The following is a 15,593-nucleotide window of genomic DNA, read 5'->3' on the forward strand; positions in this document are numbered from 1 at the left end:
TTAGCCGACGCTATCACTCGGTAATCTTTCATTGTGTTTCCTTCTAGAGATCCACGTGGAGAAAATCCTTCATGCCACATGTTTTCCGTGAGCCCTAAGACCACAGCTATCCACAGTGTCATCTGAGATCCTAAGAGTCACACACAGTTATGGGAGATTCTCCAGCCGACACCACTGATGAAGGTGCAGACACATGCTGCAGAGACACTCAGACTGACCTGGCAGAGAGAGTAGCAGCCATAGATGTTGCTGTTGGGCCTAATATAGATGACCAAAATGTTCAAGAAGCAATAGAAGAGAATGACACAGTCTTTTCTGACAGTGTAGCAGACATGCAGAGGAATGGGATCCATAGTGACATGGTAACAAATGAATCTTTACCTTCACAAGACACAGAGGATGTTAATCAGATGAATGTTCCAAAGAAAGCTCCCACTAGGCCTGTTCTATCCAGCAGAAAGTTGTCTCTTCAAGAAAGACCTACAGGAAGCTACCTGGCTTCTACCAATGCTCCAGGCTATGGTCCTTATGCAACGGGACCTTTAACACATATCTCGCCACGTATAGTGAGGAGACCAACGATAGAGTCCAACCGGATCGCCATCTCAGATTCTGAGGTAGGTTTCTTCTCTGCTGTAATGATGATGCCAACGTATGATGCTGTCTTTTCTGCCTGCTGATAGGAAACTTAGCCTCCAAAGCCAATAGTTTCAGAGGCACTAAATTTAACTTATGCATAAATGCCTAAAAACAATAATCTATGATTATAAGCAACTTGTAGCATAGGTTGTAACATAGGTAAGCAACTTGTATATGTCTGTGCCTTCAACACTTGAAGCAGTCTTTACTTCTATTGTAAATGGACCATCTGATCATCTAGGTCATGATTCAGTAAGCTACGTAAGCATGTGCCCAGCACATGAGTTGTCCCATTGAAGTTAATGCCTTCCTTATAACTATTCCAGTTGAATAGTAGAAGCAGCAGCATGGTAAGCTAAATTTGGTACCCCATAATTTTTTTTTAATGAGTAGAGGTAAGGCTGGTTTCAAATGGATTTCCTTGGGTTTTTTTACCGCATGGGCCCTCAAGAAGTTTATCTGCTGTGGCAGCTTTGTCATGATTATTTTATGGGTTTACGCATGTGGAGATCGGGCATTTCCCATCATGCCACGTGAATGAGGTTGTGGTTATTGGAGACATGATTTAATTTCATATGAACTGTAAATATATTGCCATCTCCCTCTCCTGATTTTTACATTTTTATTGACTTTCAAAAATAATTCCTCAGGTAGAAGCTAAATTCCTCAGACAGTGTTTCCAGGATTGCATGGACTCCCACAGAGCCCCACCAAACAGCTTTGTGAATGTGCAGATTACACAGTCCTATTTCACACCTCAGAGCTCACTGAATAAAATAAGGCATGCAGCAGTGGTAACACAAGCTGTACAGCGCTTGAATAATACAGGAAGTGCTCACAGACAATGTTGAAACTTTGATAGGGTTTTCTTTGAAAGCTCTGCATAATGAAAGGCCTGTATTCCTTTTGTAGGCCGTGTAACCCGCTCTCAGAATAGCACTTACAACTTCACTCGTACCATATAAAGCTATTCTGAACAGAGTACTGGAAAACAATCCTGACTGGAGGGAGGCAAAGATGTACCAATCTTTTCCTTCTCTAATGTGTGAGATTCCAGGATACATAAGGCCATTGGTAGTTCTCTTAAGGCCAGATTTCCAAAGAGCTCAGCTCTAGAGCTGGTGAGGATTTTTTTCATTGGAAAATGCTGATTCATCAAAACCAAAACCTTTGGGGGAAATTTATTGGTTTTGACAAAGCTTTTGTCAGGAAGGTGTCTTAGATCCAGGATAAAATTTAGAGAGAGAGAGAGACCCCAGGCTAAAGTAGCCAATAGCTCAGGAGCTGGGGAGACTCAAGTTCAAGTCTTTGCTCTTAATGAGGTTGAATCTGGGTCTTCCACGTCTCTGGTGAATGCCCTTTGTGAAAGGGCTTTGTTTTGTTCTGATGCAGAACAAAAACAAATACTGAAAACTCAAATATTTTTGCAAAACACAATCCTTGTTTTCTGGCCAGCCCTACTCAGCTCCCATTTGGTCGCTTATTTTGGTGCCTAAATGGGAGCTGAGCTTTTTTGAACATCTATCCCTACATGTAGATGCTGAGCACTCAAGAATCTGGCTCCTCCATGAATATTTCATTCTGGCCACATGCCTGTTTCCCCGTGTTTCTCTTCCTCTTTTGCTTCCTGTTTCTTTGCTTCCTCATTTCTCTACTTTTTACAGAAAGATAGCTGCCAAGCCAATACAGTTCAGTGACCGGTGGTTTCATGGTGAGGTTTCATCTTTCATCATTAGATAGTAAGAATTTAGTGGCACCTCCTGTCCTTCCCCTGCATGGGACTTGAAGGTCCCTGACTGCAAAGACCAGAACTGTCCCTCTGCATGTAGTAGAGTGGAAGCAGGATTTGGGGAGTGTACATGGGGGGGTGAGGATCCCCAGCTCATCGCAGTGTAATGCTTCTTGGAGATTCCTCTGTGGCAGGGGGAAGGAGGTTGGAGTTGAAGGTGGATAGGAGTAGGTGCAAGTGATGATGGAGCAGGGAGTCTGTGACTACACAATATCTGATAGCCTTGTCCTACATAGAGGGGTTGCTGCTCCAGCCCTGAGGTTGCAGTAGGAGGCATAGAACAGCTGGGATGGGGAATCTTTTCCCCCTTCCATCACCTGTACTGAGAACCCTCAGCACAATCTGGTCACTCAAGCGGTTGCTGGAAGAGAGAGGTTCGATGGCAGTTTCCACACCTTTATTGCCGCCAAATCTCCTTTCCCTCTGGAAGCAGCAGCTAGATGGAGGAACACGGTACCCTTTCAGGTGGGCCCCAGTTCTCCAGTTTCATAGTCTTCTCATGTACTTGCCTCCCTTTGTGTGGGAGACTTTAATAGCTTGGGGGGTTCAGTGGGGCGAGGTGCATTTTGTGGTGTCTGAATTGTTTGCTCCACAGGAAGGGTTTCGGTGGTGGTCATCAGAGATGAGAGAGGTTGCATGGCCAGTCCACAGAAACGACTTGACAGTGAAGGTGAGGAGGGGAAGATGAGTGACTCAGTAAAGACAGGGGGATTCAGGATCTGTTGGAAGGAAGAGCCGAGGCCTTCTTAAAGGGATGGGTAATATCAAAAGGTTCAGAGAGTCAGATGAACATCTAAACTATTGGATGCATAACTAAAGGTTTTAAGGTACTGCCCACAGCTTATCCTTATGGGCTAACTCCTAACCTCTTACACCCACGCCACCCTGCTGCAGTCAGTGAGGTGTAGCTGAGGGCAGAGGATAGCTCTGTATTATGGAGGCTACATCGTTTAATAGCTAGAGCATGAGCCTGGAAGTCAAAACTCTGGGTTCTAATCCAAACTCTACCATTTAGTTACCGAATGACCTTGGGCAAAGTCACTTAGCCTTCCTGTGGTTTAATTTTCCCCATCTGAAGAATGGATATAATTCTGCTTACTCCCTTTGTAAATCCCATTTTGATCCTCAGGTGAAAGATACTGTAAAAGCACAAATTATTATTACTTTTAAACTATTGTTCTGTTGTATTTTTTGGAGTGGCGGACCTTTGTGAATCACTGAGCAGTGAGATAGGAATTCATTGCACTCTAGCACTAATAAAAAAGAATATATGAATATAACAAACTATAGGTGTCTGCAGTATTCTTTAGCCCCAGTAATATGCTTTAATGGAGGTTCAGAACAAATTTCAGAAAACTTACTTGACTTCTATATGTCAGTGCTGTAATTCTGCAGTGATTTTTACAGTGCTGGGAATGAAATTTGTTTCAAGGTAACTGCAGTGGAATATATTTATAACAAGTTCCAATCTGCAGGGAAATTCAAAAGAATCAAAACCCTCATATATAAAATCAATATCTTAGTCAATAGATGTTGCTTTCGAAAAGAAGCTTGGTTTGAAATGCAAATACAGAGACCTTCATTTCTCTGTTCCAGTAGCAGTTTTTATTGTGCAGTGCTGCATTTTTAATGGTCAGTTTAACGTAGCTATTAAGAGCCCTGCTACACCATGACTGAAATACTTAACAAAGCTGCATTCTGTGGAAAGCATCATTCATATTAATGGAGTGTCACTGCAACAGGAAGAGGTGAAGGGATACATTGGCAGGGAGTCTAAGTCAGAGGGACCTTGTGATATTTTTAAAGACAACAATATTATGGTTCAGGTTTTAAGGGTAGCCTGGAAATCTATAGGCCCAATCTTGTAGACTTTGGTTATGGTTTTTTATTATCTGTATATTTTGCAGTACAGGCTTTTCCCATCCAGCACTCCTCTAGAATCCTTCATTTGTTCAGTATAGAGTGTGGGTATGGGTATGTGCACCCAGAGGTTTTCATCTGTTTCTTTCTGTATTTGTACAGTACCTAGCACAGTGGGCCCCAGCTGTGATCAGGGCTCCCCAGGCACTACCGTAATTCAAATAATGGTATCTTCCTGTTTGCTTTCCAGGCCACTTCTGCCCTGATTTACATCCAACATAACCCCACTTGCTTCAGACAATCATTTTCAAAAAGCAAAGATGAACAAATCTTTCTGTAGTTGATTGTGCCACACAAGCAGGGTTCATTCTTACCTGTATACCTAGGTATTTAGTTGTACCCTGGGGAGCTGGGTGTGCCAATCTGTGTGAACTGAGATGAGAAGGTGCTCTAGGCTCTTGGATAGGGATCTGCAGTCTTTGTGAGGGAGGGGCAGAGTTACCTTGGGGAGAAAAGTTGCTATGGATTTGTTTGTTTTTTCCCCCTGAGCTTTGATTCTCATAAGCATTTAGGGGTAAATTTAGAGGCAGGTTGAGGGCTTGCGTCCACATGCTCACAGATACTTGGTTTCCTGGGAGCAAACTGTAGGTGTTGGTCATGTTTGTGGAATACACATTCCTTAGTACGTCAGTGTGGTCTGTATGTTTAAGGTCAGCACGGTTATCTATCCAGAAAATACTTTTTTTCCCCATGGAGGCTAATCTTTTATGGCATCTGTATGAGTAGACCAACACCTCCGGCTAGTACTCTTCTAGGAAGTGTCCTGGATAATTGTGCTTCTGTGAGGTGTTTCTCCGTAAGACATTACAAACTGAAATGAGAGGGAAACATGCAGGACAGTAGGCTCTGGGTCAGATTTTGAAAGCTTGGCCTCCATTAAGACATCAGTACTATGCTTACACCAAAAATTTTATTTACTCATGTGGAAGTTTAAAATACAACCTCACATTATTATTATTATTGCTCAATTGTATTATAGTAGCATCTAGCAGTCCCAACCAACATTGGGATGCAATTGTGTTGAGTGCTGTTTAGACAGATAGGACAGCATTTCTGCCCCAAAGAGCTTACAGTTTAAATAGACATGACACACAAAGGGATGTGATGGGAAACTGAGGCACTGGGAGGTGAAGTGGCTTTCCAAAGGTCACACAGGAAGAGCCACAGCTAGGAACTGAACCCATATATCCCAAGTCCCCAACAAGTCCTTTATCATAAGACTATTCTTCCTCTCTGGCCAACCCATGCAGTGATTAAGATAGTCAGCAGCAACCTCTTATCCTCTAATGGAATAACTCCTTTAGCTTCCTCGGTGGAGAACTGTGCTGAAGAGTCTGGGCCCTATCTGTACCGATGAGCCATCCTGTGGGGTTGTTATACATGCTATTTCCAACTAGGGAGATGGGCCAAAAAGAGAAATGGAGGCTGACTCAAATAGAACTTTACTGGACAGTGGTACTGAAAAGTAAGCAGTGAAGGTGGTTGCTTTTTATTACAGAAAACAGGACTGATGACGCTGTTCTGTAAGAGATGACAGGCAGAGGGGAAATATGGGCAATTACAGAGAATGTAGAGCAGAGGCTAATCACTGACTAGTGAAGCTCAGAGATATTTGGTATCACAAGGAGAGATGAGAATGAATAAATGGAGTGATGCAATGGTATCTTTTGCACAACTACCACTATGTTGTTTATCGTTTGTTAAGCATGGACTGTGAGCTCAGATCTGTACAGGACACAATACAGACAGTTCCTCTTCCAGCATACTTGCAGTCAAAACAAGATAGTATGGTTGACAAAGATGTATGAGGAAGCCCCCAGGATGAATAGGAATTTGTTTAAAGCTTACACTATTATCTGTTCACTTGCTTCTTGTATGCTTCACTGCAGAAGAGAGTCATTAGGGTGGATTTGAATGAAGAGAGAATAGTGACTTGGCAGAGTGGAGTTATGGGCAGGGAGGGGGGACATTCCAAGTGTCTTGGTTGACACCACATTGAGGCTTTTATCCTGCTGGGGATGAAATGGGATTGTGGTGATAATTATGATCATGCTGTGCTGCTTTTTATACAGATCCCTAAAGAAGCTTTGGTAAACAGTTCCTTTGTGAGCTGAGAGGCCAATAGGGCAGGCTCACAGACTTGCTTCTCCAGTAGTTGAATAACCGCCAGGTTTCAGTGCAGGTGAGCATTCAAGTCCTTTCCGGGTGAGTCCTGTGGGACACATCTGTACTGGAGGAGTTGGTGACCTGCATGTGTTAAAGCACCTTTAAAACTGCTCCTTTCTCCTTGCAATGACTGTTTGGCATCATCAGTCAATGTCTTTCTAGAGACAGTGCATCCATCATTCAGAGCTAGCAGTGATTACCCAAGGTAAATTATAGTCTTTGCAAAAATGAAGATTAAATCCATGAACATCCGCACTTTGTCAGATATGCAGGGATAGTCTACATCAATCAGAAACCAAGATGGATTGTCCAGCTACACCCTGGGATGTATCAGAATTTCCAATCCGGTATTGGCTATGCTTTCATCAATCATTATACCAGGAGTTGTAACAGTTCAGTGCTTTGCCACCATAGTTCCTATGTTTAAAACTAATCTCAAAAAAAAAAAAAAACACTAAAGAATGTGCTGCAGGTAGATGGATGGGATGATCTGATAGGTCTATCTACTGTGGATCTCTGATGTATTATAGAAGAGCCTGCCATACATCTATAGAGATTCTGCTAGTCCTTTGGGGGTTGCTGTTCCTTGCCTAGAAAGCTGCATGGAAATCTCCTTTCAGGAGAGGAGCTAGTTCTTGAACTGTGGCCAGGAGGACCCGTTGCATGTGTTCTTGCCCTAACTCTGTAGTACACTTACTGTGTAATTCCTTTAAGATTGATTAATATTACTAATGAGATTACTTGCTTTTGATCCATAGATCTCAAAATGCCTTAAAAAGAGGAGTAACGTGATCTTCAACTGAAGCACAAAGAGTTTTAGTACTAAGGTCCATAATAAGTCATTGCAGAGATAGGATTAGAACATAGGTCTCCTAACACAGAGTCCAGTTTTCTGTCCACTGGACTGCACTGTCTCCTTCAGTATGAGCTGTCTGTATATACAGCTCACAGCTTCCTCTTCATTATATACAAGATGATGAGGGGATAGCTATAACATACCCAGGGTACAATCCAGACTAATGAGTAGCTGTGTCACCCCTGCCCTCTAACCTGGGGTGCCCTTTACAATGCTTTGCTGCTGTCGCCTCCAGTCTGGACTGCTCCCAGACAGCCTCCAGCTTGAAAGTCACTCCCAGCTGTGTCAGTATGTGTGTGCTGCCCACCAGCCTTGGCTCTTACCAGCCTTGGTTATACTGCAGGGTGACCCCCAACACACTCTGTCTTAGATGCCCCCCTTTCCCCCTCCAGAATGTATGTCTTATATTGCCCAGCCTTCTCCTGGACAATACAGACTTTATATGAATTTGTATTTGTTTAATAGAAATAATATGCACACATTTTGTTACCCTAAATGGAATTTCACAGACACTTCAATTTAAACACATTGGATTAGATAAAACAAGTTTATTAACTACAAAGAGAGAGATTTTAAGTGAGTACAAGAAATGAAGCCTAAAAGTGAGAGATGGTTACAAGAAAAATCAAGATAAAAAGCAACTGGTTCCTAAATTAACAAACTAAGTTAAATTCAAAGCAAAGTTTTTCTCACCACATGCTCGCAGCAATTTTACTGACCAAACTTCTTAGGTCAGGACCCCTTTTCAAGTTCAATGGCTGCTTTCTTTGTCCCTTGTGGTGCAGTGAATTAATGGACACAGAGAAAGAGAGAGGACGGGTGTGTTGGGGTATTTGTCCCTCCTTTTTGTATTGTCAGTCCCTTCTTGGAAAACATTTCCAGCTGAGATTCTGGAGACAAAAAGTGGAGAAGGATGTTCCCTAACCTGTTTGAGTTTCTTTTTCTACCCTTCCTGCTTGATGACTGTTTACTGCTTAAATGCAAAGTAAGCAGAGCACACATTCCTTTGTTTGAAACGGTCCTGTTTGTCAACTTTTGCTATGGTATGGAACATGTGTTAATAGCATTATACAGGGAAATCTTATAACTTCACATACAATGCTGCCACACATATTTTATCAAAACAACATTGACTAGCAAATTATGAGTTTTCAGATGATACCTCACAGGGCATACTTGTAGAAAGATTATTACAGCAGTGTGTAGGCTGTGGACCCAAGAGTACATTCTGTCACAATAGATTTTTATGCTGACTTTGCCAGATTCCTCCTTTGGCTATGCTGTTAGAACTGAAATCTGGTTTATTGTCAGGATGGGACTCTGGTCCCCGTATTTACAAAAAATTGGAGATGGGAGCTTCTCTCTCTGAAAAATCTCATTACCGACTGACTTTGAATCTCCTTATTGCCATATCTGATGTGACTTGTCTTACATAAAACGGCAGAGATATTATAAATGAAAAAGAAAATGTAAGAACTCTAAAATACCATGCCGGAGTACTGTATTTGAAAATACACCACTCATTCTCCTCCCCCGGCCAAAAAATAAAAGAAAAAAATTATAGGCAGCTGGTGAAAGCAAAAGACCCCTTTCTCCATTTGCTAATCTGACTCTTTCTTCCACCACCTACCTAGTATGGTTAATTGGATCACCCTTTCTTTCCCCCAGACTCTCCTGACTGATTAAATTGTCCTTTTCTCTCTTGCTCTGTCTCACATTCTCACACTCACACACTTTCTCTCTCCTCTCCCTGGGTGTTTGAATTCACCATCCCCAGAGCCTGCCTGTCCTGTCCATCTCCTGGGATCACTGATTAAGTTGTCCCTATCTCTTTGTTGCTCAGGCAGCGTAGTGTGTATAAGTGTAAGGCCATACAGCACATGCTTAGCAGAAGCAGAGAGCATGAGACCAGGTAAGTGGTTGCTCTTTCTCGGTTCTCAGTGCTCTTGCTGCTGCTGCTGTACTCCGATAGGCTGAGAGACTGTCTTTAAGGATCTGCAGAATTGCAACTTTTAGGTCTGTAACTGAATGTCCAGGGAGGTTGAAGTGTTCTCCGACTGGTTTTTGAATGTTATAATTCTTGACATCTGATTTGTGTCCATTTATTCTTTTGCGTAGAGACTGTCCGGTTTGGCCAATGTACATGGCAGAGGGGCATTGCTGGCACATGATGGCATATATCACATTGGTAAATGTGCAAGTGAACTGTGGGGCCATGCGGGTACATAGCAGTGCCGCTATGGGAACCTGCATGTCAGCGGCACTGCTATGGGTACCCGCATGACCTCACAGTATGCCAACATTTTTATGGCTGACTTAGAACAACGCTTCCTCAGCTCTCGTCCCCTAACATCCCTACTCTACTTGCGCTACATTGATGACATCTTCATCATCTGGACCCATGAAAAAGAAGCCCTTGAGGAATTCCACCAGGATTTCAACAATTTCCATTCCACCATCAACCTCAGCCTGGACCAGTCCACACAAGAGATCCACTTCCTGGACACTACAGTGCTAATAAGTGACGGTCACATAAACACCACCCAATACCTGAAACCTACTGACTGCTATACTTACCTACATGCCTCCAGCTTTCATCCAGACCACATCACACGATCCATTGTCTACAGCCAAGCTCTAAGATACAACTGCATTTGCTCCAATCCCTCAGACAGAGACAAACACCTACAAGATCTCTATCAAGCGTTCTTAAAACTGCAATACCCACCTGCTGAAGTGAAGAAACAGATTGACAGAGGCAGAAGAGTACCCAGAAGTCACCTACTACAGGACAGGTCCAACAAAGAAAGTAACAGAACGCCACTAGCCATCACCTTCAGCCCCCAACTAAAACCTCTCCAGCGCATCATCAAGGATCTACAACCTGTCCTGAAAGATGATCCCTCACTCTCACAGACCATGAGAGACAGACCAGTCCTCGCTTACAGACAGCCCCCCAACCTGAAGCAAATACTCACCAGAAACCACACACCACTGAACAAAAACACTAACCCAGGAACCTATCCTTGCAACAAAGCCCGTTGCCAACTCTGTCTACATATCTATTCAAGGGACACCATCATAGGATCTAACCACATCAGCCATACCATCAGGGGCTCGTTCACCTGCACATCTACCAATGTGATAGATGCCATCATGTGCCAGCAATGCATCTCTGCCATGTACATTGGCCAAACCGAACAGTCTCTACGCAAAAGAGTAAATGGACACAAATCAGACGTCAAGAATTATAACATTCAAAAACTAGTCGGAGAACACTTCAACCTCCCTGGACACTCAATTACAGACCTAAAAGTCGCAATTCTTCAACAACAAAACTTCAAAGACTCCAACGAGAAACTGCAGAACTGGAATTAATTTGTAAACTAGACACCATTAAATTAGGCTTGAATAAAGACTGGGAGTGGATGGGTCATTACACAAATTAAAAACTAATTCACCATGCTAATTTTCCCCCCTACTGTTACTCACACCTTCTTGTCAACTATTTGAAATGGGCCATCCTGATTATCACTACAAAAGTTTTTTTTTTCTCCTGCTGATAATAGCCCACCTTAATTGATTTGTCTCGTTAGAATTGGTATGGCAACCCCCATCTTTTCATGTTCTCTGTATATTTATACCCGCTTCTGTATTTTCCACTCCATGCATCTGATGAAGTGGGTTTTAGCCCACGAAAGCTTATGCCCAAATAAATTTGTTAGTCTCTAAGGTGCCACAAGTACTCCTCGTTCTTTTTGCTGATACAGACTAACACAGCTACCACTCTGAAACCTTTAAGGATCTGCTATCTACTTTCCCACAGTCTGTTTCCAAAGTCCAGCCTTGGGAATTAACAGCTTCTTCATCCTCTTTCATTTAGATTGCAACAGCAGTAGAGTGCACTCACCACCTTGCAAGATCAGGCCATTAATTATTTGTTCAGTTGTTTTGAAGCATCTAGTGCAGAGATGTGTGAGAGATAGAATACTGAGCTGGGTGGACCATTGGTCTGATACAGCATGGCACGTCTTGTGCTCCTGGAACTTTCCAGAGCTGTCTGCTTTTCTTCGTACGTCCTTGTCTTTTAGCATTTCTGTCTCTGTTCTGTGCTCCTCATATGGAGTTCTCAAAGCTAGCTGAATGTAATAAGGATCTATCACACTTGCCCCTCTTTTAGCTCTTCTCCCCTGCCTGGTCCCCCTCGCCCACTTTTCTTCAGAGTCCCCACTCCCTTCTCTTTTATTTCCATTTAGTTTATCCAATCCCACCTACCATCCCCCTAAAAAAAAAAAAAATTAACATGACATTTGTCACCACCATATAGTTCATTCTGCTTGTGTGTGCTAGCCCTTCCCCCACCCTGTGTCTGTCTTGTCTAGTTAGATTGTAAATTCTTTGAGGCAGAGACTGTTCCTTACTGTGTTTTTACAGTGCCTCGCACAATGGGGCCCACTTGTGCTCGGTCTTTAAACACTGCTGTAATAAACACAATTAATAATATGCTACCTCCGTATTTCCCCTGCTTAACTAATATTTAACCTACTTATTAGCTCTGAATTTTTGTTTAATAATATTATTTTGGAGCATCACTCCGAGAATAGAGATTAGTATCTTTTAAGGCCAGAAGTGACCATTGTTATCATTTAGTCTGACCTCCTGCATAACACATAGAAGGCCATAGAACTTCCCCGAACTAATTCCTGCTTCAAGTCCCAACAACTGTATTAAACTAGAGCATATCTTTCAGAAAAACATCGAATCTTGATTTTAAAATTTCCTCTGATGTAGAGTCCATCATGACCTTTGGTAAGTTGTTTCTATAGTTAGTTACCCTCACTGATAAATTCATACTAGAAGTAAGGTGCATATTTTTCACCTTTCACCCACCCCTTGAAATATCTTAACACTGAAACAAACATGCAAAATTAAAGGACCCTCCCACCCCCTTCTTAATTTATGGACAGCTCCTGTGGCTAATGCACAGAACTGGAAGTCATGAAGTCTGGGTTCTGGTCTTCGTTCTGTTCTGACACAGTCTCACTGTGCAACTCAGGCAAGTCACACAACCTGTCAGTGTCTCCATCTTTTACATGGGGATGTAATAACTGGACTTCTGGAGTTGGTCCTAGAATATGGACTCCCATATTTGATTCTGTGGCATTGATTTCTGATCAACACTGATCTCTGGTGCTGTTTTGTTTTTTTCCCCCCTCCAAAGGGAGCCTTGTGCATGATGACAAACAGAGCATCTTGTTTTAAGACAAAACAAGTACTGTCCATTCAAATAGACACAGCATTCTAATTCTCTGACAGCCTTTCATCAAAGGATCTTAATAACGTTATAGTTCCTGTTCTGATTTATGAGCAATTGTGAACACATTAGCATGATGGAATCAATAGGGATCTAAAATGCTATCTTTAAAGAACACTGGGCCCAAAGACAGATATTTCTCCCTGATAAACTATATAATTGTCTTGTTTTTCTGTAGCAGAACAATTTAATAAAGTGGAGTCTACCACTCTTGCAGCTGACACACTGCAAGCAAAAAGAAAGTAAATATATGTATTTATTTTGATTTTTGTAACATAAAGTCAAACACATGGTGCTTCACAACATATTTGGTGCATTAATTGAACAGCCTATAAAATTCTGTCTTCCTCTCTCCCTTCCATAATGTAGTTCTGTTCCTTTGTAGATCACTGAGCAGTTTGCAGAGCCAGTGAATGTCATTATCTCTATTTTACAGATAGGGAAACTGAGGCATAGAGAAGGGAAGTGACTTACCTAAGGCCAGTGACAAAGCCAGGAATAGAACCCAGGTTTCCTGAGTCCTCGTTCAATGCTTTATCCGATGGGCCTCGCTGCATCAGCCCCCTTCACCCATCTACTGTACAGCCAAGTATCCTTCCCCATCCCTCTCCTCCTTGGCAGCACAGCTCAAATGGTACTGCACTGCCAAGGCTTCTTCAACTGGCAGCTCTCCTGACGACCCCCTCCACAGGAAACAAGGTAGGAAGGGACAGTGGAAGTAAATACAATTTGAGGGCAGGAGCAGGAGGCAGTCTTGTGTGATCTGTCACAGTCGATAGGAAGGAAATAGAGTGAGACATTTAAAGTAAGGAGCTAGGTTACGTAGTGTAAGCAGTTTGTCTCTGTTATGCCTTATATTCTGTGTACTATACCTTTATATTGAGAGAAATTCCCCATGCTGCTGCATAGATAGCTGCAATTTTTGTTCAGATGCAGCCTGCTATAAAGGAGATATATATATACACACACTGCATTCTCTCAAGGGAGAATTTGCTGCTGTTCTGAATAATATGTCATTCTGGCTGAAAGTATGTGGTCGCTCTTTGCATGTAAACAAACATGTTTAACAAATTGAACAAGGAGGGAACAAAATAAGACATTGCATTAAAACAAAACAATGGATTTCATCTTCTTTCACTGTGTGGGGAGACCCTGAACTATTTGCTTCTTTGTTTGAAACAGACTTGATTCATCCCCTTTAAATGGTAGCTATATCTAAAAGAGAAGGAAAATAATAAACCCCAAGCCTCAAAATCTGAACAGAATTGGGCCACCTGAATTCAAATAGTGGGAATCTGTATCTGAAAATATTTATGGAACGTACAGGACAGTTGTGTAACTTGAATGTGTAACAAGAAGCATACAGCAACAACTACAGTACACATTACCCACTCTATAAAGAGTGTACTGTGGTGATGGTAAAGGCCTTACATACTACCTCTGTCTTACTCACATCACTGCTGAAACGGTTGAGGTTAAGCATTCCTCATATTATAATACAACTGGAAATGGCCTTGTTTAAATAATTGCCAGCCAGCAAATGTTAAGGTGACCTGCAAAAGGGAGGGGGAAGGAATTGCCCTTGTGCCCTTTTTTTGTTTCTTCATGACTGATAAAGAGAGCCTGTAAGGTTGGTTTTTGGTTTTTGTTATTTAACAGTTATTGGAAGGTTTTTTTCTGCTTGTTCTTTTTACATTGTAAATTCTAAATTCAGGCCCTAACAAGCCTAGAGGTCTTTATGGTGTCTAATGAAATAATGACATCGTACCAGTCAGGAAAGTTGAGCTAGTGAGAGGAGGAAAGGATTTTTAATCAGACTATTAAAGATCTCTTTGATTTTCTTCACGCCTATTTAGCTTCAGTGACTAATATTTTAGAAGAAAGGAAGTTAAACCCACTCACATGGTTAAGGAGTGAGAGCTAACAATATACCAGTGTGAAACCCAGTAGGCTCTCCCGCAAAAGCCAAGAAGACCAGAGTTGGCATTCCTGAATCCAAGTCATCTTTAACTTTCTCAGTGGTGAAGGCTGTTGGCAATATCCTGTCATAAATGTTAAGCTTCATTGTTAGTGGGGCATTTGCTGGAAACTTTCAAAAAGAAAAGTCAGTCTAAAATTTCCCACAGGTGTGAAGATTCCTTCAAAGGGTCATACAGCCTTTCAAACTAATTTCGCTTCTCCACACACAGTCCACTCATGGGTGAGTGGGCAGGTTAAAGTCTGACCCAGAAGTGGTAGAAAGCCCTCAAGAGTCTTCCTAAGTGGTGAAGTTGAATAAAGGATAGAAAGAGGTTTTTGAAAAATGGTTGAGTCAGATGCAAGGCATTATGGGCAGACAGTGGTTCTGTTAAAGAATCGAAGCTCTCGGTGCCCCAAACACTCAGAATAGGCGTAGTCCCTTGAGTCCAGGCTACTTTAAGGATCTAATCCAGCTGGAGAAATGATCTTCCACAAAAATGAAATCTTCAGGGTCAGGATTAGCAGAAGTCCCGCCCACATCCATCATTAGAATTTAGATGAAAGCTACCCTGCCTTATTACATGGAGTGGTAAGAGAGTTTGTCTAGAGGAGCCAAGCAAGTTCTGTTTCTATGCCCTATCACTGCCCCCTGCAATTTCTCTCTCTGTGGTATTCACTTCCCCAGCATGCCTAGTAAATTAAGCATCTCCTTCAGTATCGAGTCTGAGAGTACACAGTGCATAGCCATTTAGATTGATGATGCTTCTGACAGTAGCTCACCCTACTGTAGGCTTAAAATATTTATCTTGGAAGAAAGTCTTTCTCTTTATAAATAACCACAGCCAGCAAAATGTGTGTATGTTGGGGGAAAGGAGGGGAATGTGTAGGCTCTGATCATAGAAGGACCTTTCATGAGGCTCGCTGAACATTCTGCATATGTAAAACTTCGT

General features: G+C 42.2%; 1 protein-coding gene across 4 annotated transcripts in view; it reads left to right on the plus strand.

Annotated features, from left to right (window-relative positions):
- CAMKK1 (calcium/calmodulin dependent protein kinase kinase 1) overlaps positions 1-15,593 on the plus strand; it is a 197,512-nt gene that overhangs the window by 62,296 nt on the left and 119,623 nt on the right. For all 4 annotated transcript variants that reach the window (XM_054008395.1, XM_054008396.1, XM_054008393.1 and 1 more), the window contains exon 2: positions 48-617. In XM_054008395.1, coding sequence (XP_053864370.1) covers positions 150-617 — 468 coding nt within the window. In that variant the 5' untranslated portion in view covers positions 48-149. The remainder of the gene's footprint in view (positions 1-47; positions 618-15,593) is intronic.

Source organism: Malaclemys terrapin, chromosome 18, assembly GCF_027887155.1.
Source record: "Malaclemys terrapin pileata isolate rMalTer1 chromosome 18, rMalTer1.hap1, whole genome shotgun sequence".
Taxonomy (NCBI): Eukaryota; Metazoa; Chordata; order Testudines; family Emydidae; genus Malaclemys; species Malaclemys terrapin.